The 21367-nt window shown below is 44.8% G+C and overlaps 2 protein-coding genes across 2 annotated transcripts; one reads left to right on the top strand and one right to left on the bottom strand.

Annotated features, from left to right (window-relative positions):
* Positions 1 to 2886: 2886 nt before the first annotated feature.
* On the bottom strand, positions 2887 to 11877 carry GKN2 (gastrokine 2). The gene is made up of 6 exons (XM_035119634.3): positions 11742 to 11877; positions 9386 to 9442; positions 7958 to 8089; positions 6817 to 6927; positions 4438 to 4591; positions 2887 to 3125 (listed from the first exon to the last, which is right to left on the bottom strand). Exons 1-6 carry the CDS (start codon positions 11751 to 11753, stop codon positions 3043 to 3045), a joined length of 549 nt encoding a protein of 182 aa, XP_034975525.1. The 5' UTR covers positions 11754 to 11877; the 3' UTR covers positions 2887 to 3042.
* A 4024-nt stretch (positions 11878 to 15901) lies between these two features.
* On the top strand, positions 15902 to 21080 carry LOC118087216 (gastrokine-1). Its single transcript, XM_035119661.3, has 6 exons — positions 15902 to 16003; positions 16950 to 17000; positions 17543 to 17680; positions 18516 to 18626; positions 18865 to 19006; positions 20833 to 21080. The coding sequence occupies exons 1-6, from the start codon at positions 15992 to 15994 to the stop codon at positions 20913 to 20915; spliced, it is 537 nt and encodes a 178-aa protein (XP_034975552.1). The 5' UTR covers positions 15902 to 15991; the 3' UTR covers positions 20916 to 21080.
* The last annotated feature ends 287 nt before the right edge of the window (positions 21081 to 21367 follow it).

The raw sequence follows: 21367 nt of genomic DNA, 5'->3' as shown, positions 1-21367 counted from the left end.
CAGAATGGATAGGTTTGATCTTCTTGCAGTCCATGAGACTCTCAAGAGTCTCCTCCAGCACCATAATTCAAAAGCATCAATTCTTCGGCGATCAGCCTTCTTTATAGTCCAGCTCTCACTTCCATACATCACTACTGGGACTACTGCAGTCATATCGTGTCTCTAATCAGCTACACCTTGGAACTCCCTGCCTATTGATATCTGGCAGGCGCCTTCACTGTGCTCTTTTCAGCTGAAAACATTTTTGCTTAGACAAAACGATGTCTTTTGAGTTTATTGCTTGTTTTAATTTTTTTGAATGTTGTAGTTACTTATTTAATCATTTTATTCTTTTGGTAAAACAGTAGATGTGTTTCATCGACCATCAAGAGGTATACAAATTTTATGAAATTAATAAATATACTTGATAGCAGGCGTGTAGGAAAGAGTTGTCGTTACCAAGTAAATGAGCAAAAAGGTAGGCTGTATTTCAGGACTAGCTAAAACCTGGCTTGTGGGCCCCCACCAGAGCAAAATATTGATGACCCCACCAAGTGGAGGGGTATTAAATAAATGAATACGCTCAAAGCAGCACCTGGTCTTCTGCCTAGCTCAGCACTAGGATGGGGATCAAAAAGGCCACCACCCCAGTCATCAGATTGGTTATTTGATGAGAGAGAAGGCAGAAATAACATCCCCCACCAGCTGAGCTGCATGCAAGAGAGTGGAGCGGTTGCATCTACCACTAGGAAGGCACCCCTCAGGCCCAGAAATGTTGGCACACACACCCTGGCTGTAAATGATCAGAGACAAGCTTACTTCTTTATCATTTCTTCCCATCTTTCTTAGCTGAGACAGACTCTGAAGATGGGTTCTATCTAGGGCAGTGGTTCCCAAACCCTTTGGGGCCACTGCCTCCTTGGCCCCATGCACACATCCCCAGGGCTGGATTTAGCTTTGATGAGGCCCTAAGCTACTGAAGGTAATGGGGCCCTTTATATGTCCTGCTGTCCTTTGTCAACAACAAATTGTCGCTGTTTTTTGTGTTGAATATATGCTATATGGCAGGGGTGGCCAACTTCCAAGAGACTGCGATCTACTCACAGAGATAAAAAGTGGCAGTGATCTACCCATAGCTGCCAAGTTATCCCCTTTTTTAAGGGATTTTCCATTATGCTGAATAGGCTTCCTCGCGAGAAAAGGGAAAACTTGGCAGCTATGGATCTACCCCCTTTTTGTGGGTTCAGGTCAAAGCTGTTGAGCTTTTTTAGGAAGGAAAGCCCTGTTTTGGGGGGCTCATGTAAAAGTTGTTGAACTTCTTTAGGGAAGAGAAAAGCGACGAGCCTTTTTTAATGAAGGAAAGCCCCGTTTTGGTTGGTTCAGGTCATTTTAGGGGTGCAGGGCAAAGATGTTGAGCTTTTTTTAGGGAAGCCAAAGTTTTTTAGCTTCTTTGGGGGGAGCCACTGATCTACCAGTGATCTACCACAGACGTCCAGTGATCTACTGGTAGATCACGATCTACCTGTTGGACATGCCTGCTATATGGTAATTTATGGACCTAATAGGTATCTAAAGCCATTTGCACACAACAAAATATGTTTTTTATCTCATATTTTCTTTTCCTTTACATTTTTGGGGGGCCCTCAAGAGTGTGGAGCCCTAAGCTATAGCTTGTTTAGCTTATACGTAAATCTGGCACTGCACATCCTTCAGTACCACCTGGGGGTGCGATTCCCGTTGGGGGGGGTGCTCTAAGAGGCAGAGGGTGGCAGGGGGATGCTGGAAGTGAAAATGACGATCAGACTTCTGATATCACTGAATCAAGTTCATCAGTTTTCTTGAAGTAGAACTCGCCCACCCTTCTGCTTGTCTTGCCACCCCCACCAGGAAAGAAAGCCCACTCTTTAGTGCTGAATCGGAGCAAACATCAATTGGGTTTTCCTGGGGGAAGTGAGGGGCAAACCGGGGGGGGGGGGCATGCTTGGACCCTTGCTTTCTAAGCATGGGAGAAGCAGAAGTGTGGATGAGCCCTTAATTAAATAGTTTCAACTGGATTTTGAAAAGAGGTGCAATTACTTGTTACTGCTTTGAATTCTATTGCACAGTTATCTTCCATAGTGTGTTGCACAGACTCACTTTTCTGAATAATGTTTTTTATAGGGCAGGGGACAATCGGGGTGAGCTTGTGGAACCAAGGGGTGGTGACCCAAAAAAGTTTGGGAGCCATTGCTATAGTGTGTTGAGGAGAAGAGACAACTGTCACACGTCTTTTGTTCAGCAAATAATTAAAGATGCTTCTTCCATGAGCACAGGGGGCTCAAATACATTTTCTTCAATGATCGTTGATGGCTTTTGTCACTGCATATGCCACTCAGGAGCTAAACAGCGAAAGGACCTTATTTTGTAGCTGCTGGGGAGACCTTCCAAAAAGAAGCCATGTGGTTTTAGGGGGAACTGATGTTGCTTTAAAGACTATCTGCCTGATCCCCGATATTTGGCTTGTAATTTAGTAACGAACCACTTTCACAAGTACACCATGGGTTGGTATTTAATGTTAGTCCTACTCGGAGTAGACCCATTGAAGTTAACAGACATGACTAACTACTCAGAGTGGACCCATTAAAATTAATGAAGCTAATGTAATGGAACGAGTTGTTTTTTAAGCAGAGGTTGGGTGGACATCCGTCAAGGATTCTTTAGCTGCGATTCCTGCACTGGGGTTGGACTAGAACTGGGCTCCCTTCTGATGCTATGATTCTATGAATACAGCTCCAAATATCCCTCATGCCTTTTTCTCCCATGCAGGGTAAAAAAAAAAAAACCCTGTAAAAATCTCCCCCCAGTGCATCCAAAAGGAAGGATCTTTTTATAATGACTTTGAAAATAAGACGCCAAAAGTGGGGAGGGTTAGGAAGTTGCTTTTCTTTATTAACAGGTCTTGGGTTGGGCTGCAGCTTTCAAGGGAAGCAGAAGGAAGCCCAAGAAGCTGGGGAAAGTGAGATAATTCACAGGGAGGCAGAAAGCTTGGAAGAGCATGGAATACTGGGAGGCAGCTCAGGAGGTCTAGACGTTGAGGTCTGCGCAGATGCTGATGCCCAGAATGCCGAGGATGCCAGCCTTGGCACATCCGCCGGCATGGAATCCACCTAGGTGGGAGGAGACAAGAAATACAAATTACACACACACACACACAAATTTGAGACCTGAAAACTGTGATCCTATACCCACTTACTGGGTGGGGAGCAAGTCCCTAACTCAGTGGGGCTTCGTAGACTTGAATAAGATTGCACTATTAGGCAGTTATGGGACCCAGGTGGCGCTGTGGGTTAAACCACAGAGTCTAGGGCTTGCTGATCAGAAGGTCGGCGGTTCGAATCCCTGCAACGGGGTGAGCTCCTGTTGTTCGGTCCCAGCTCCTGCTCACCTAGCAGTTCGAAAGCACATCCAAGTGCAAGTAGATAAATAGGGACCACTCTGGTGGGAATGTAAACGGCATTTCTGTGCGCTGCTCTGGTTCGCCAGAAGCAGCTTTGTCATGCTGGCCACATGACCCGGAAGCTGTCTGCGGACAAACGCCGGCTCCCTCGGCCTATAGAGTGAGATGAGTGCCGCAACCCCAGAGTCGGACACGACTGGACCTGATGGTCAGGGGGCCCTTTATCTTTATTAGGCAGTTAGTGAGATCTTGTGGGATGTAAGTACAACATTCCTTGTAATGCTAGAGAAGATATGCGGGGGAATGTTTGGTCCAGCCAGTTGAAACTTCCTGTTCCTCCTGGCTGGAGCATCCTTCCTTTGCATGTGATAGAAGGTGGGCGTGACCTTACCTGTCCAGGTAACAAAAAGACGAGTCACGCAGCACTCTCTCTCTTTTTCACTTCCTTCTTCGTTGGACCAGCTTTTAGCTAGGAATGCTCTGCTAGCTTCTCAGCTAGCAGAAGCACTGGGATTATTCCCCCATATGGGGTAGATCCACCTGTACATATTTGTAACTAAGTCTGCCTTCAGGAATCCAACTGTGAACTGATGTAAGTAAACTTCTTTTATTGACTTTGAATAAGATTGTTGTGTCTTTATTTTTTAAAGAGGGATTAAAGAGAATTTACCAGGAATATACCATTCAATCTGAGACAGACTGAATTGTACAATAGTCAGAGGCTTACACAAGCCTGCAACCAGCTATCTGCTGTGCGTGAGAAGGGGAAATGTAAACTCTGCTAAATAAAGAAACTTGCTAACACCAGTTAGGAAGGATATTCATAAACAATATATCCTCTCCTGCCACCCTGAACATTTCCACACCTCTTCAGTAATCAATCCAGAAAACCTGCCACTCCAGTTGACGGAGCTCTTTTAGACTTTTTGATCTGCATTTCCATTGCACTTCCAACATTTAACCACTCTGGGAGTTCCATTTCCAAACTGAAGCAGGTGTTTGGCTGGACTGTGAATACTCACTCTCAACTTTTTCAATTCTGTAAACGGGCACGTTCTTGCAGAGCTTCTCGATGGAGCTGCCGAAAAGAAGCCACTCCTTGATTTCTCCAAAGAAAGAGTCACTGGGTTCATACTTCGCCCACACGTTTCTGGGGGACATCATCTGGTTCATCATCTAAAAAGGGAACGTGTTTATGAAGTAACTTGTTTTCAGAGGGACAGCTGCGTTCATTTGCTGCTGCTGCTGCACCAAGCGTTGTTAAAGATGTTAAAGACCGGCAAGGCTGAACCTGGCGTAAATGCCAACTATACCAGTTGAACTCAGCAGAGTAGCGCAGGCACAGCGGAAACTTCTTGGTTGCAAGATGAAGGCAAGTTGCAGGACAAGGAACTCACTGCAACTAGTACTGTGTAACTATTTACAGCTTTATTTACAAGAACAAAACAACAAACAGTACATAGATCAGTACTTCTCTCTATCTCTCTACAACACAATAACCACATCAGAAACACACCACCAACTCTCCACAAAACCCCACAAATTCACCCTTAGTCTAATAGGGTTACTGAACCAATCACCAAGCTGTTGCTAAGGCTCTATCACTAGGCAAATTATCCAGCCCTGGAGATTGCTGAATCACTCTTCTGGGCATGTTGCCAGCTCTTAATTGCTATGTGACCAGATGCACATACTCACACAGTGAAGAAACCTCAACAAAAGACTCCTACATTTATTGTGTCGTAAGGCAGCTTTACCTAACCCGATGCCCTCCACAGGTTTTGGACTTAAACTCCCATCAGCGCCAGTCAAAACAGCTGTATAATTCTGGGGCTGCTGGGAGCACAATTGTGCTGGCTGGAGCTCATGGAGGTTGTAGTCCCAAACAGTTGAAGGACACCAGGTTGGGGAGGGCTGGGCACTTGACTTAAGATGAGTGGGGACACCATAAGGCATGTTACTTCCCCTCCCCCAAGGAACCCTGGGAATTGTAGACTGAGGAGGGATAGGGGAGCCACCTTTAAATATCTGAAGGGCTGTCACATGGAAGATGGAGCAAGCTTGTTTTCTGCTGCTCTGGAGGGGAGGACCTGAGCGAAAGAATTCAAATGACAAAGATGGTGATTCTGACTAAATATTAGGAACAATTTTCCACTAGTAAGAGCTATTCAGCAGTGGAGTGGACTCCCTCGGAAGGTGGTAGACACTCCTTCACTGGATATTTTTAAACAGATGTTGTCAGGGATCCGTTAGCTGTGATTCCTGCTATAACGATCTCTGGCAAGCAAGCAGCCTGATAAGCAGCAACAATTCTCCATCAGTTTTATATAAGTTTATTTAAAAGAAAAACACATCCAGAGCATGGCATTATGCCTGCTCTCATTAACCTTAGTTGCTGAGTCTGACTCATCGTCCCTCCCCCAACAGGAAGGATGCCAAAATCCCGCCTTTTGGGAATGCAAAAGGGTTAGAAATTATTAGGAAATTATATATAATGAATTGGAATTTTTTTTAAAAAAAAAAAAAAGACTTGATAAGAAACCAGAAGCATTCCTCCTAGGAATTTTAGATCAAGATTTTAAAAAAGAAAATTGGAAATAATTTATGTACAGTGGTGCCTCGCTTAACGAATGCCCTGCTTAACGAAATTTCCGCTTAACGAAAGGATTTTTTGAGCGGAGTTTGCCTCGCTAGACGAATTTGTTTTATGAAAAATTTGTCTAGCGAATCGCGGTTTTCCCATAGGAATGCATTGAAATTCAATTATTGCGTTCCTGTGGGCAAAAAAAAAAAATATTCAAAAAAAATTCAATGCATTCCTATGGGATTCGCTAGACGAATTTTTCGTTATAAGAAAAGACCCGTGGAACGAATTAATTTCGACTCTAGCAAGGCACCACTTTATGCAACAAAAGCAGCAAGAATTATATTAGCACAAGCTTGGAAGACAGAAGAAATACCAACAAAAGAACAAGAGCAAGGGAAACTTATGGAATATGCAGAACTGGCAAAATTAACAGATAAAATACATGAAAAGGATAATGAAGACTTTAAAAGAGAATGGGAACCATTTACAACATATATGAAGAGGCAGCATAAAGAATTGGACTCACTGGCAGGGGTTGAACAAACAAACACAACTGTATATGTAAAATAGTAAGATTATATGTCTTGGGAAATTTTTGGGAAACAACACGCAGGGTGAGTAATATGGAAATAAAACAAAATGGGAATATGAGGGAAGTCCGGGGGGAGGGGGGGTATGGAAAATTGTTAGAGGATGTATACATGGAAAAACCAATTTAAAAATATTAAAACCAACAACGAAGTGCCTAAACTGAATAGGCCTGTACAGTGTATGAGATATACACCGAGATGTCTGTAATGAACTCTGCAGTTACCTGCTTCTCATAAGCCAACCGCCCAACTTCCTCCAGCTCTGGAATGTAGCCTTTTTCCATCTTCATGACGAAGCAGGCCCGTCGAGAAAAGAGCCGGGTGGCAATGTATCCCTGTCATTCACAAAAGGAGAATAAGAACTGAGATTAAGGTACTGGGCCTTCCGGGCTCCCTTTCGCTCCCACCCCCAAGGTAGGAATCAACATTGGCTTTCAGTCTGAACTAAAGGCACATGGTAAACAAGAAAGACTTTTTCTGAGGCCACTGGCCAATTTTATTAAAGGTGTTTGAGTACATTTGTGTGTCCTGCAGCTTATTATTCAACCTCATTTTGTAGCATTTTTACTTTTAGTGGCAAGAAAGACTTGCCGAAATGCATTAATAATTTCAGAGGTAATGACAGTCGACCAATGATGCATTTGTCCGATGCCACATTTTGTATGGACACGATTTTTAAAAAGAAAACAAATGACCATCTTCTCTGTTACAAACTGTGTGTGAACAGATTCAGAAAAATGCCTGCATTGGTGAACAAAGGGGCCTAACTCTGTCACTTGCAAAAGTGGATTTTGAGCCACTAACCTAATTCCTCCGATTGTGTCAAAACTGGATAGACTCAACGAGTTCTTCATTCTTGCCAGAAAACCAATCTGTATGTTGAATGTCAAGCTAACTTATTTTACAGAGCAAAGAAAGCCATTCATTCAAAAGCATGGATGAATTTGACTGTTCTGGAAACAAATTCCTCAGAATGTGACTGACGGGTGCTCGCCATTGCAACCCCCCTTTACAATGTCTGTGATCACCCCAAAATAAGTTTATTTTAAATAGATGATACTTGGATGAATGGATGGAATGCAGCTGAATAAAAAAAATGTTTATGCCTAACATGTTGGTTATTCCTGGTGCCATTTCTTTCTTTCCTGTGTTGTTAAGCCCACCTTTCTTCCATAAATGAACCCAAGGCAGAATTCCTGTGCTTCCAAGGCCGTCTCCCAACCAGGCACTGACCAGTCCCAGAGCTGCTTAGCTGCAACAAGGTGGATAGTGGCTCCACCTGCCTTTAGATCCACCCTTGTCACCTGAGTCTGTTTTGCAGAGGACCCCAGAGGATTGTTGTGAGACAGAAACAGGTAGACTTACATGCTTGTAGTCAAAAATGGTATCTGAAGAGCAGAGTCCTCCATAGACGTGGATGTTGGCTACTTGATTCTCATTATCTATGGACACGGTTTGCTGGATATAATCACCATTGTAGTTTGGGATTCTGTAGACCTAAGAGTAAATAAAAGGTAAAGGTAAAGGGACCCCCTGACCATTAGGTCCAGTCGTGACCGACTCTGGGGTTGCGCGCTCATCTCGCATTATTGGCCGAGGGAGCCGGTGTATAGCTTCCAGGTCATGTGACCAGCATGACAAAGCCGCTTCTGGCAAACCAGAGCAGCACATGGAAACGCCGTTTACCTTCCCGCTGTAGCGGTTCCTATTTATCTACTTGCATTTTGACGTGCTTTTGAACTGCTAGGTTGGCAGGAGCTGGGGCCAAGCAACAGGAGCTCACCCCGTCATAGGGATTCGAACCGCCGACCTTCTGATCAGCAAGCCCTAGGCTCAGTGGTTTAACCACAGCGCCACCTGGGTCCCTCAAAATATAGCCCCCCAAATTGTTGTTGTTATTATTATTTACATATTTCTTGTTGTGACGTATGGCATAAGTAAGGGTGCTATATATAATATTAAAAAGTGTAATTCACTTAAACTTTCTTTAAAAAAATCAAAGTGACTAATGAAATAATCACTTAAAAGAACCCCATTATTAGGCAGTATGCCAAAGTACACAGCAGCAGAGGAGGAAAAACCCCATCAAATGCATGAAAAACTGGAGCTAAAATGAAAAACACAAATAATCAGCAAAGTGGGGGCAACGATATCTTTTGCAGCATCAGGAAGGAACCCACAGATCCTTGAAAGAGTCAGGTTTTAATTTGGCTTCTAAGAACACCCAGTATTGGGGGTCAGAGGGTCCTCCCCGCAGAGGCATGCCACAGTGTTGGCACTACCATTACTGTGCAGGCGGGCACTTCATGTGACAGGAGCTCCGATGCTGAACCTCAAGGGAGCTGATTTTCCAGTTTAGGGGTATAAATAAGCAGCATCTTCAACTGGGCTCTGAAGCGAACAGGTTATCCATGCAAAATGAACAATACCAGAGCAATATGTTCTAACTGCCATTCTCTGCTAACCAACTGAGAGCCCCCAAACTGTGAGCTGCCTGTGTTTTCAGAGGGGCAGGATACAACCCTGTCCAAAACAAGGTGCAATTCTCAGATCTGCAAATCCACCAGTACTGTACTTCTGTCTCATCTGTATAAAGTTTACATTTTGCTTCATTTCTGCCAGCCCCACTTTTCACAGCATTTTAGGGGTTCCGCTCACTTCCGCATGCTGGTATTGTGTCGGGCATACATGCAGCGGGATAAATAAAACGACAACCTCAGTATAGTAAATAGCACTACAATGGTTACGTCATTTGAAGTGTTGCCATGGTGAAAAAGAGATTATTCTGTTTACCTGGAAAGTGGCAAAAGCTGGGCTGCAGAAGAACCCCAAAACAGCGATTAATACAGCCTGGGGGAAGAAAAGTGGGGGGGGGAGATATTTTCCATCAAGATAAAATAGAACACAATTGAAAGCAGCTCCATTTAAAGCAGTGGTTCCCAAACTTTGATGGGTCACCGCCCCTTGGTTCCATAACCTCATTCCCAAGGCCCCCTACCCTATATAAAAAGCATCATTCGGAACAGCAGTTTGCACAAACCACTGAGGAACAGCAGTTTGCACCCCCCTAGGTAACCCCCACCCCACCTCTGGGCACTACCACCCACTTTGGGAAGCACTGGTTTGATTTTGGGCTAATGGCAGTGAACTCAATGTGGGTGGGTGCCTTTGAACCTTCTGCTACCTTCTAGAAGCCCCCAGCACCACAAGTGAATGCACAGCAATCCCATACATGGGCAGCTTCCCTGTTGAATTCAGGCACCGCCAATGCCCTGGGAGAGCAATATTATCAGCGCCCCCTGCTGGTATTAGAAGAGGAACTGCACTTCCCTTCCCCAAGGAATGCAGAGGAGAACCAGAGGCTCTATTCTTCCCAACTCCCACAAAGAGGTTGCATTTTGTTCCCACCAATCCAATGGGTGCCACTGAATGCCCCCCTGCAGGACCTTCAGAGAATCTACCCAAGACACGCCTCACTTCTTGGCTTCTTTCTTTAAAATATTTTTGAGCTGCCTCTCATTAAAATAATACCCAGGCAGTGTAAGGAAAAGGGACCCCTGACCATTAGGTCCAGTCGTGACCGACTCTGGGGTTGCATGCTCATCTCGCATTATTGGCCGAGGGAGCCGGCGTATAGCTTCCAGGTCATGTGGCCAGCATGACAAAGCTGCTTCTGGCAAACCAGAGCAGCACATGGAAACGCCGTTTACCTTCCTGCTGTAGCGGTTCCTATTTATCTACTTGCATTTTGACGTGCTTTCGAACTGATAGGTTGGCAGGAGCTGGGACCAAGCAACGGGAGCTCACCCCGTCACAGGGATTCGAACCGCCGACCTTCTGATCAGCAAGCCCTAGGCTCAGTGGTTTAGCCCACAGCGCCACCTGGGTCCCTTACCCAGGCAGTGTACAATCAAGCAATTCAATGCAAAGCAGGGATGCAACGTCCAATCAAAGCAGTCTAGGAAAGGCAACATATCATGATTTCAGTAGCTAGGAATCATTCAACTGGCATCAGAGGCTGGAGTAAGCCTGAGTGATTGTTCTGAACAGCCAGTGGCAGCTCAGCAAAGGAAGGTGCCTGTTGCCCCTCAGTGGGTGGGAGTCCATTCCCCAGTCAGGGGGCCACCACGCAGAATGCCCTGCTCCAATTTGCCACACTATGAACCTCCACAGGCCTTGGAATAACACACCAAATTGAAGGTTGCCTGTGGAAGAGCATTCCCCCCCCCCATCTCGGGATCCTCTCTTATCCTTCCCTGGATGGATCTTTGTGCTGCCCCCCCCCCCCCGGATCTCCTGTATCCTGCAAGAGACATGCCAGATTTTCAGTTTAAACATCCATGACGTTTTGATTGTATTGTGGGGTTGAGGGGGTCAGTGCCCCGAGTCCCTTCCAAACATGGGGGTCCTGTACACAGTGAGGGTTAGAGTCCAATAGGGGATTCTGTTGCTGAGCTAAACAAGGAAGTTTTTGAGGAAGACAGTGACCTCAGCTGGCCACTTAAGTGTCCTCATCAGCATCCCAAAAGAACGAGCCAGGTTGCAAGAATTACAACAAGTGATGGTGGGCCCCTAGGCTAAAGGGTGGGCCTTTCCTTCACCTGCCCACCTAGCTGCTAGGTAGGAGAATAGTAGCCAGAGAGTGTGAGAGAGAACTGAGCTGGAAGCAGACTGGAGGATGGAGAAACAGAGACCTGCTTGCTCTGTGCTGGACCCAAAGCTGTGACTCATGGAGAGGCAAATTCTGTTGGGGTGCTGATGCTGTGAGCCCCTCCATCCTATGCTCAAGCTGTATAGATGTTAAAATAAAACCAAATACGCTAAAGCCACCACAGTCTCTGCTGACCTTCATTCCAAGGAATCCAAACCCAGGTGTGGTGTGCAACAATATCATCCTACTCTGATGTCAGAAAATTGTCCTGTGGTTACAGAAATGAGTTCATTCAAAACCAAAGCAAGTTCATTCAACATGCTACATTCACGAAATGTAAAGTTTTGGATGAAATAAAGGTCCCTGTATCCTTCCAAAAGATGCTAGCTTGTGGTAAACCCCCACCTGCTATGAAATTTCATCCTTACAAAGACAATTCACAACCTCACCTAAAATATATTAATTTTTGCTAAAAAGGATTCTGCCAGCTATACTCACGAGTCCGCTCATTTTTCTCTCAGATAAGGGGAAGAAGCTGAGAAGCAAATGGAATAAGATTCCCGAGACTTCAAGCTTTTATATCTTGCCTGTAGGTGTGGGGAACATTACACAGAAATAGGCCCCGCACACTTCGGGGCTCCATATCTATTGGACCCGCCATGGTAAACGGCTTTATCTGCATTTTGGGCTGAGCCGATAACCATGCCCTATAGCCCAGAGTACATTAGTCAGCTGCGAAAAAATTCCAATTTGGTCATTTTGCAAATATCAGTTAACCCTTTCTAGAATGTCTGCGCCTGCCTGCCTCTAGTCTGCCCATCTGCTCTACAATATCAGATTCTTAAACAGAGGCGTGTGTGTCTGAGGTTCTGTGAAGGAGGGGATACTTCTGAAATTCCCCTCATCTAAATTTTACCAGGATTTTGGAGTTCCACATTACAGTGGTACCTTGCAAGACGAATACCCTGCAAAACGAATTTTTCGCAAGACGAATGCGTCTGATGGTGACTCACAAGACGAATTCATTTTGCGAAAAATTCATCTTGCAAATCGCGGTTTCCCATAGGAATGCATTGAAATTTAATTCATGCGTTCTTATGGGCAAAAAAAGAAATTTCAATGCATTCCTTTGGGAAACCACGATTCACAAGACAAATTTTTTGCAAAACGAATTGACTCGTGGAACAAATTAAATTCATCTTGTGAGGCACCACTGTTTTGAGCTTTGTTTCCGCAGCAGAACCCAATATGCATGAAAAACCCTCTGTTCTGAATTTTGCTCAGACCAGCTAGTTTGTCACAGACTCCATAACTTGCTTGCTGGTTTCCCATTGGAACTTCAGACTGGCCATTGTGAGAACAGGATGTTGGATCAAATAGCCATTGGCCTGATCCAGGATGGCTCTTTTATGTTTTAATTAGTGCTTATCCCTGCACCTCTAGAGTGCATTACATAGGAACAGAGGAAGCTGCCTTCTACCGAGTCAGACTATTGGGTCCATCTTAGCTTTGAATTGTCTACACTGGCCAGCAGCAGCTCTCCAGGATTTCAGACAGCCTTCTCTCTCAGTCCTACCTGGAGTTTTCACTGGGGAAATCTAGGACTTCCTTTTAACTGTCCTGGATCTTCCAATATTCGGCTTCGTTGGAGGTTGATGGGTTCTAGCGTCAAAAGAATGGGAGGGAAAAACTTTCTCTCCCCACTTTCTCCTCTTGCTTGCCTTTTTCTTCTTCTAAACTTTACACATGTTGTGATCACCTCGCAGGGGCGGTGAGTCCTTTTTCGCTGCTTCAGATGAAACAGGAAGTGCTGCCTTGCTGGACCACTGCTGCCACTGCTGCCGCCACTACCTGCTCCTGCTGCCACTGCGTGCCCTGCCACATCCATCATTGGCAGAGAAGCAGTGCTGCCATTGGCACCAATTTCAGGCAAGATCATATCAATTTAGGGTGAGATTTTACCCCAAAATCGCACAAGATCTTGCTCACTCTGCAAGATTTCATTCAAATCGAATCAAGTACCTTTATTGGCATCACAATATAAAACATTTCAAGTTACTGGGATAATTAAAAGGACAAGGGTGAAGCTGTTGAGGGTAGTAAGGTCACGCTGTGATCGTGTGTGTGCACTTAGATATTCTGCTTCACCCTGTCTGTTCTCCAAAAGGATGGTTCATTAGGAACCCTTTCTAGTAAAATTGTGGCTAAAAAGGAAGCTACTAAGGCCATGATATCTTTGTCCTGATCTGCCAGGAGAAACCTCATTTGACTTCTTCTCAGATTTGTAGGCCGGAGGTCCAACCTTACCTTCCAAGTTCTGGACTGCAGAATCCGGGACTGGCAGCCATTTGACACCGGAAGTTGCGTCGATGTAACTTCCGGTGTCGCTTTGCCCTTCTATGGGCACCCAAAATGGCTGCCGCCAGCTTCGAAAATCGCTTGTGCGCATGTCAGGAAGTGCTCTGACGCAACTTCCGGTGACACTCCGCCCATCTATGGACACCAAAATGGCCGCCGCCAACACCGGAAGTGACGTCTATGCACTTCCGGACATGCGTACATGCGGCTTTTTAAGCTGGCGGCGGCCATTTTTGGTGCCCATAGAAGGGCAAATCGGAAAGAAAAAATGGCTGCCGGCAGGAGAAAATAACGGAGAAAAACGGGAGACGAAGTGATACGGGGGACCACCGGGAAAAGGTAAGTAAAAAAGGGGTTTTCCCAGGGAAAACGGGAGACTTGGCAGCTATGGGTCCAACATTTTGCTCAGCATCAGATGGCGAGGTCTGCTGTGTAGAGAGCAAAATCTAAGAGAATATGGTCCATTGAATCAGGTACTCCTTGGCTGCAGGTGCACAAACAGGCTTGATATGGAGTATGTGAGAATCTGCCTTTGGTCACTGCAGAAGGGAAGGCATTTAATCTCATGAGCATAAAGGTTTAATCTCATGAGCATAAATGGTTGTGATCTCACCCAAAATTGGTACCAATGGCGGTGACGCTTCTCCGCCACTGTCAGAGGCAGCTAGGCAGGTGGGGCACCCATGGGTGTGCCTCCTGGGGGCCTGAGGTAGTGGACTCAGCCTGCCTAATGGCTGCGCCAGCTCCATCTCCTTGTTGGTTTTTGTCTTCCGTGGCCAGGGTGCCCTCACAACCTCCCTTCAGCACCCCTGCCCCCAGCTTGGTGCTGTGCTGCTCAGGATGGAGGGAGTCCAGCTCTGCTGGTTGGGAACTGATGATGGGATTTGTAATCCAGGACATTTGGAATGTACCAAGTTGGGGAGAGCTGGGATGAATAAATGTCACTTTTGCAAACATTTGTGCCAAATGTGAAGAACTGTGCCGGTTTTCAGCAAAGATCCTCAATGTAAGAACTTAGCTTTATATCAGGCATCCCCCCAAACTGCGGCCCTCCAGATGTTTTGGCCTACAACTCCCATGATCCCTAGCTAAAAGGACCAGTGGTCAGGGATGATGGGGATTGTAGTTCAAAACATCTGGAGGGCCGAAGTTTGGGGATGCCTGCTTTATATCCATGGAAAGATGGTCTGTATCTTTTTTTTTACAGAAAGTGGCAAGCACTCCACCAAATTTATTCTTTCAGTGATTCCATACAGCTATCAGCATGTTCTTTTGAAAGGGCCACCTTTTCCTTGCTAACAGGTGTTAACAGAAGAGGCAGTTGCCCTTTGCAAACAGTTTTTGTGTATGCATGGATCAATTATATATCAATTTAAAGATGTGAGTAGGGAAGACAAAGAACTGGAGCAACAGACCTCAGAATGTTTCCTCGTGTTAAATTCATGTTTCCTTGAAAATTAGATAATCTCTAGGGGTGGCAGCCAACTAGGTTTACTCAGAGTAAAGGTAAAGGTAAAGGTACCCCTGACCGTTAGGTCCAGTCGCAGATGACTCTGGGGTTGCACGCGCTTCTTGCTCTATAGGCCAAAGGAGCCCACAGACAGTTTTTTTCCGGGTCATGAGGCCAGCATGACTAAGCCGCTTCCAGCGAACCAGAGCAGTGCACGGAAACGCTGTTTACCTTCCCGCTGGAGTGGTGCCTATTTATCTACTTGCAGTGTGTGTTTTCGAACTGCTAGGTGGACAGGAGCTGGGACAGAACAACAGGAGCTCACCCTGTTGCGGGGATTCGAACCGCCGACCTTCTGATTGGCAAGCCCTAGGCTCTGTCATTTAGACCACAGTGCCACCCGCGCCCCGACTCAGAGTAGGCCCACTGAAATTAACAGTCCTAACTTAGTCATGTTCACTAATTTCCATTGAGTAAAACATAGCTGAATGCCACACTAAAAGCCAAAGTCACAGAATGGAACTTAAAAATGTAAAAAAATCCAGATTTCTGCCCATCCTGATAAATGCAGATGTTGGAATGTTACTTGACATTTCACACAGCAGGTTTACTAGGTGAGCCGTGTTTGTTTTGTGGGATTAAACTCGGTCTTAATTCAGCAGTTTTAAAATGACGCCTCCCACCCATTCCTTCTGTGCAATCAAATGTTATCAAAAAGTGTATTGATTATATCTTTTATCGGCCTCGTGTGGCTTATCTGTAAGGCGTCACCCAGTTTCCTTGTCTTTCGCATACACGGCCCAGGTCTGAGGAGGACCAGCCCCACTGTGATAAGGGGGCCCTACCCCTCCGGACTCTCCACACCTAATATTTGAAAACCAGAGTATATAAAGTGGAAGGGTTCCCCTTTAGCTGATCCCACACCTCTTCCAGCGACAAAATGAAGCTGATTGTGAGTATACACAACTTTTCATTTTCTACTGAAAGCCTGTGCGACGGAAAACCCACTTCATCCCTAAAACATCTTTTTTTTTTTTGTGGGAAGCAATTTCTAGATTTCGTTTATGTATTTATTTATTTTATGACATTTATATACTGTACTGCCTTTTCTCCGAAGGAGTTTGAGGTGGTATAAATGATTCTCCACCCCCCATTTCATCCTCACAAGAACCCTGTGAGGTAGGTTAGGCTGAGATAGAGTGACTGGCCCCAAGGTCACCCAGCGGGACTTCACAGGGCTGTTTTTGGGATTAAATAATGAGGGGAGAACCTTATCCTCCTTGGAGGAAAAGGCAGGATATAAATGCAACAAATAAGATAAAATAATTCTGCTACATCATATGTAGACCTGGTGGGCTTCAGCTCCTTGAGGAATATGCAAGAAACACACTCATTGTGAAACAGCCCTGCCCATGAATGCTCCTGAGCCGCTGTGCTTAAGAGCTCTTAACTCTGTGATGGATTGAGGTCTTAATCTTAAAACGTGAAGTTTTACTAACAAACACAACTGTTCCTGTTGCGACTGGAAAATTGAACGTACGTAGGATGCTGCAGCCGGAATCCTAATGTCAAAGCTGGCTGCCTAAATGGACATTGGAAATCAAGGCACTTGGGAAATTTCTCTGCCTCTACTCGGAATAATTTGATAGCCAGTGCATGCTTGAATCCATCTCTAGTTGCCAGAAGTCCAAAACAGGAGGCAAAGAGTAAAGGTGCTTTATGCAGCAAAGGAATGAGCGAGAAGTGAGAAGCTGGATTCACGCCCTGAGTTTCCTATATTATCTTATTCTAAATACTGTACTGAGATTCTGTTTTAATATTTTTTTTAAAAAGCAAGTTGATTATAACTAGAAGATGACAGCCAATTAATGCTACGCTTCTTCTGAAATCCATTCTAGGTTCTGAGTGTTGCTCTCCTGGGCGTTCTCCTAGCCCCCACCTTGGCCGATGTAAGTACTAAAACAGATTAAGCACATTGCTCTCGTTCCATTATTTTGGTTTCTGTCTTGTTGCTGCTCTTAGAAGTTCGAAATCGGATGTGCTCTGAGATATGCCTTTATATCTTGGTGTAGAATTCTGCAGAATGAGACCCTCTTGCATTGTGAATGTGTGGGCACAGCAGCTCAGGGGACATTGCTTGGAAGAATCGTCCTCTGAGGCTGCCCCTGATTCCATTCTTGAGCCTTGCGTAGGCTGGCCAATTTGCCAGATTTTGAGGGATAGGAGCGGGTGCTCTTCCAAAGATTCCTACATCGCAGAGGGTTGGATTAGATGACCCTTTGGTCCTTTCCAACACTACAATTCTAGAATTCTATCATCTCCAAACGCATCTTGGGGGAAAAATGCTTCAGGCTGAACTGTGCTTGAGTGCTGGCTTCAGTCATGCTCCACTTTTTGTTCTATTCTGCATTTACAAAGAAGTGTTTATTGTGAAATCTGGAACACTGAAAATCTGACTGTCTTGCTGTTCTTCATTTTTTTTCCACTCAAGGATATCAGTGAAAAGAAGCAGGAAAATGTGGGGGACCACTCACATCAGTCTGTGAGCATTGACAACCAAAAGCGGGTGGTCAACGTGGACAACAATAATGGCTGGCACTCCTGGAACAACGTTTGGGATTATGGCACTGTAAGGAACATCCACACATTCAGATGCCTTTGTTTTTACTTGGGATAAGGGAGAAATTCAGTTTAGTTCACAGGGGAAAAAATGAATTACACCAAAAAGTGCAAGTAGATAAATAGGTACCATTCCAGGAGGAAGGTAAATGGAGTTTCCATGCACTGCTGTGATTTCGCCTGAAGCGGCTTAGTCATGCGGGCCACATGACCCGGAAAAACTGTCTGTGGAGAAACGGCGGTTCCCTCGGCCAGTAAAGCGAGATGAGTGCCGAAACCCCAGAGTCATCCACGACTCGACTTAACGGTCAGGGGCCCAGTCCTGACCTTTACCATTTAAGATTTCTGAAATGGTATGAGAACAATAGAGTACGCAATACCTATTGGGGCGGGGGTGAAATGCAGCTCAGGTCCCACTTTATGCAGACTTGCCTCATCAGTACTTCTCAAGGCAATATGCCAACTGAGACATAACTCTCTTTTGAAATGCTTCAGATTTCATGATGCAGTTCTCCATCCAAAAACTGCACAAAATGCATGTATTTATTTCATAAAATTTATATAGTGGTCAATTGCAGGGGGGGGAAACCCCACTGAAAGTAGTTTGCAAAAATAAATTGAGGGAATATAATTTGTAAATTTGTATATTAGTGAACAGAATATATAAAATTGCACTATATTAGGGAATATTGCATGAAAGACTTTTTATTTCTTTAAAGGTTGCGAATTTGAGGTGGTAATGGGGTGAGCCGAGTTTAGGACTGAAAACTGAGAGAAAGTAAAATTGACAGAATTGTCCCTCCCCGCGTAATGCTCATCTGACTATTCCTGTTTTGCTTGGACAGGGCTACATGGCAACCCGGGTCCTCTCCAAGAAATCTTGCTTTCTTACCAAAATGAATCGAGATGTCATGCCAGATGTGACCGCTCTTCCAGAAGCCATCAGGGAAAAACAGGTAAAGCCAAGAGGTGGATTTCAAAGAGGATTAGATCAGTTCTTGAAGCATAAGGCCTTCAACAGCTACCTACTAAATTTGCATTTCCTGAAATAATATGAGTACATCCAAAGTTGTCCTGTAAGATTTGTGCTTATTTGAATTCGGTGACTGAATTCTCCAACAAATGGTCACAAAAATGCATATGACCCACTCAGTCCTGTCTTTCAATTCTGTGTTGTTGCTCCCCTCTGTTTAGAAGGATCGTAGCAAAGGACCGGCACCCAAGAACCTCACTTACATGGTTACTCCCAAGAAGATCACTAACCTGGCCCCATATGGGAAGAACATCGAAGCCTTGTGCAGAGGGATCCCTACCTATGCTGCTTATGAATTTGCAGGTGAGTCTTCAACTGAAAGGGGTTTGCAAAGTGAAAAGAGTGCATTCCTGCCTCAGGGACAAGTTGGGTTTGTTTCCCCTTCCACACAACTATACATGGAAGCAGGGAACCCCTTTTGGGGTTGTCTTCCCCGCCTCCACTGGGTCCTCCCCAGGGCCACAGAGTGCAGGTTTGACCCTAGTGATAAACTGATTGGGCAACTGGCTAAGAATCTTCAGATTGGATATAAAATAAACGTGCAGCCTCAGTTTTATGTTAAGAATAAATATAATATGCAGACCTGGTGAAAATATTGAGATCCTAATGACTTACAGTATGTCAAGAATGCAAGCACACCCATGATCATTGCTGAACAAACTGTACACTTGGAACATTAAACTTCGATGTATAGCACAATATAAAGGTAAAGGTACCCCTGACCATCAGGTCCAGTCATGTCCGACTCTGGGGTTGCGGCGCTCATCTTGCTCTATAGTCCAAGGGAGCCGGCGTTTGTCCGCAGACAGCTTCCGGGTCATGTGGCCAGCATGACAAATCTGCTTCTGGCGAACCAGAGCAGCACACAGAAACACCGTTTACCTTCCCGCCGGAGCTGTACCTATTTATCTACTCGCACTTTGACGTGCTTTCGAACTGCTAGGTGGGCAGGAGCTGGGACCGAGCAACAGGAGCTCACCCCATTGCAGGGATTTGAACCACTGACCTTCTGATCAGCAAGCCCTAGACTCTGTGGTTTAACCCACAGCATAGCACAATATAGTGAGTATCAATCCCATGTGAATGCAACAAAGTTATTTGATACTCACTATAGCACAATATAGTGAGTATCAAATAACTTTGTTGCATTCACATGGGATTCACTTACGGAAACCTTCAAATGTGATTGCACATAATTGGGTGAAGATGCCCCTTCATACTGCCAAAGGGCAGAAGCGAATGTCCATGGAAATACTGTACTCGGTTCACAGCACATGTCCACAAGCTGCTACTCAGAATTGGTTGTGCATTGAACATGAAATATATATTTTGTTAAGAATTGCATGAAACATAGCCTTCCCCCACTTCTCTTACCGGCCCTGGTTGATCACTGAAGCCCCACTGAAGCCATGGAAAAGACAGAGGTTGAACTGGTTTAAAAACAGCATCACTTGTCTCTGTTGTCATTGTACATGAACTGCAGGGTTTTATAAACTGCGTGAGAGCTGATGTGGCATAGTGGTTAGAGTGTCAGGCTTGGACTTGGGAAATCAGGGTTTGAATCCTCACTCAGCCACAAAGCTCATTGGGTGACCTTGAGCCGGTCATTCCCAGCCTGGCCTACCTCTTAGGGTTGTTGTGGCAATTAAATGGGGGAGGAGAATCATGTATGGCACTTGGAGCTCCTTGGAGAAAAAGGTGGGAAATAAATGCATTAAATAAATGATTTAACTCTATCCAAATGTCTGATGTTCCCATGTTCCAAATACATATGGGAAAATAATATCTGGGATACAGCAATGTTTGAGGGTCTCACCTTCCAAGAAACATTGACCCCTTTCATTAAGTATGTTAATGACCCTGTATACAAGACCTTGTATACCAACCACTCAATATTCTCAGTGGAGAGGTTTCATCCAGTAATATGCTTGACTGATGAATGTATTAGTGTATGTCTAGAGACAACAGATAAAACAAACATCGTTAACTGTACTGCTGGATAAGTGTTTAATGGTTAACGTATTTGTTTAAAAACAAACACATTTTTTAAATAAATTAATAAATCAAATGATTTAATTCCATCCCAATGCCTTGCCTGATGCTATCTGTTCCCATTTTTTTCTTTCCAGGAGAAAGGTCAGGAGCCTGCTTCGAAGCCAATATCCTCTTCATCTTGAGAATCAGCCTTTGTGGGGGAGAAAGGATGTCTTAATAAACTTCCAACTTTTCCCCACCGCAGTGTTTGTCCATTGATGAAAGAAACAGCTTCTCACCCTGGTTTTTCTTCATTTCCTTTTCATCTTACGATTGGAGCATGAGGGGGAAAACTGCTGCATTTGGAGTGATTGCCAATTAAAATGTGCCTAGAATTTTAAAAGTCTCTCTTCATTATGTATTTGTCACATTTCTATCCCACCCTGATTGACTATTTTATCCTCTCCCCAACCTTGTGAGGTAGGCTAGATCGAGATAGAGTGTGTGTCCCGAGATTACCCAGTTTAAGTTTATGTTGCTAAAAGTCCAGCAAAAAACTGAGTTTCTTGAAAAATGCCATCTTTAATAGAGCAGGAGTTGCTTACCTAGGAATTAACTCTCTCCTATCCCACTTCCACCAACATTACTATGATTCTTCCAAGTCAAACAATAGAGCTTCTCTCCTTCAAC

This window comes from Zootoca vivipara, chromosome 6, assembly GCF_965207765.1.
Source record: "Zootoca vivipara chromosome 6, rZooViv2.hap1.1, whole genome shotgun sequence".
Lineage (NCBI taxonomy): Eukaryota > Metazoa > Chordata > Lepidosauria > Squamata > Lacertidae > Zootoca > Zootoca vivipara.
This window is presented reverse-complemented; position numbering and strand designations above follow the sequence as displayed.

Excerpts from the sequence above, each read along its gene's own strand:
- GKN2 (XM_035119634.3), bottom strand. Across the intron at positions 6,928-7,957 it reads CCATTTTTGACTACAAGCAT|GGATACATTGCCACCCGGCT; the intron begins GTAAGTCTACCT and ends TGTGAATGACAG. Across the intron at positions 3,126-4,437 it reads CAGAATTGAAAAAGTTGAGA|GTGGATTCCATGCCGGCGGA; the intron begins GTGAGTATTCAC and ends CCTCCCACCTAG.
- LOC118087216 (XM_035119661.3), top strand. Across the intron at positions 17,001-17,542 it reads TAGCCCCCACCTTGGCCGAT|GATATCAGTGAAAAGAAGCA; the intron begins GTAAGTACTAAA and ends TTTCCACTCAAG. Across the intron at positions 17,681-18,515 it reads ACGTTTGGGATTATGGCACT|GGCTACATGGCAACCCGGGT; the intron begins GTAAGGAACATC and ends TTGCTTGGACAG.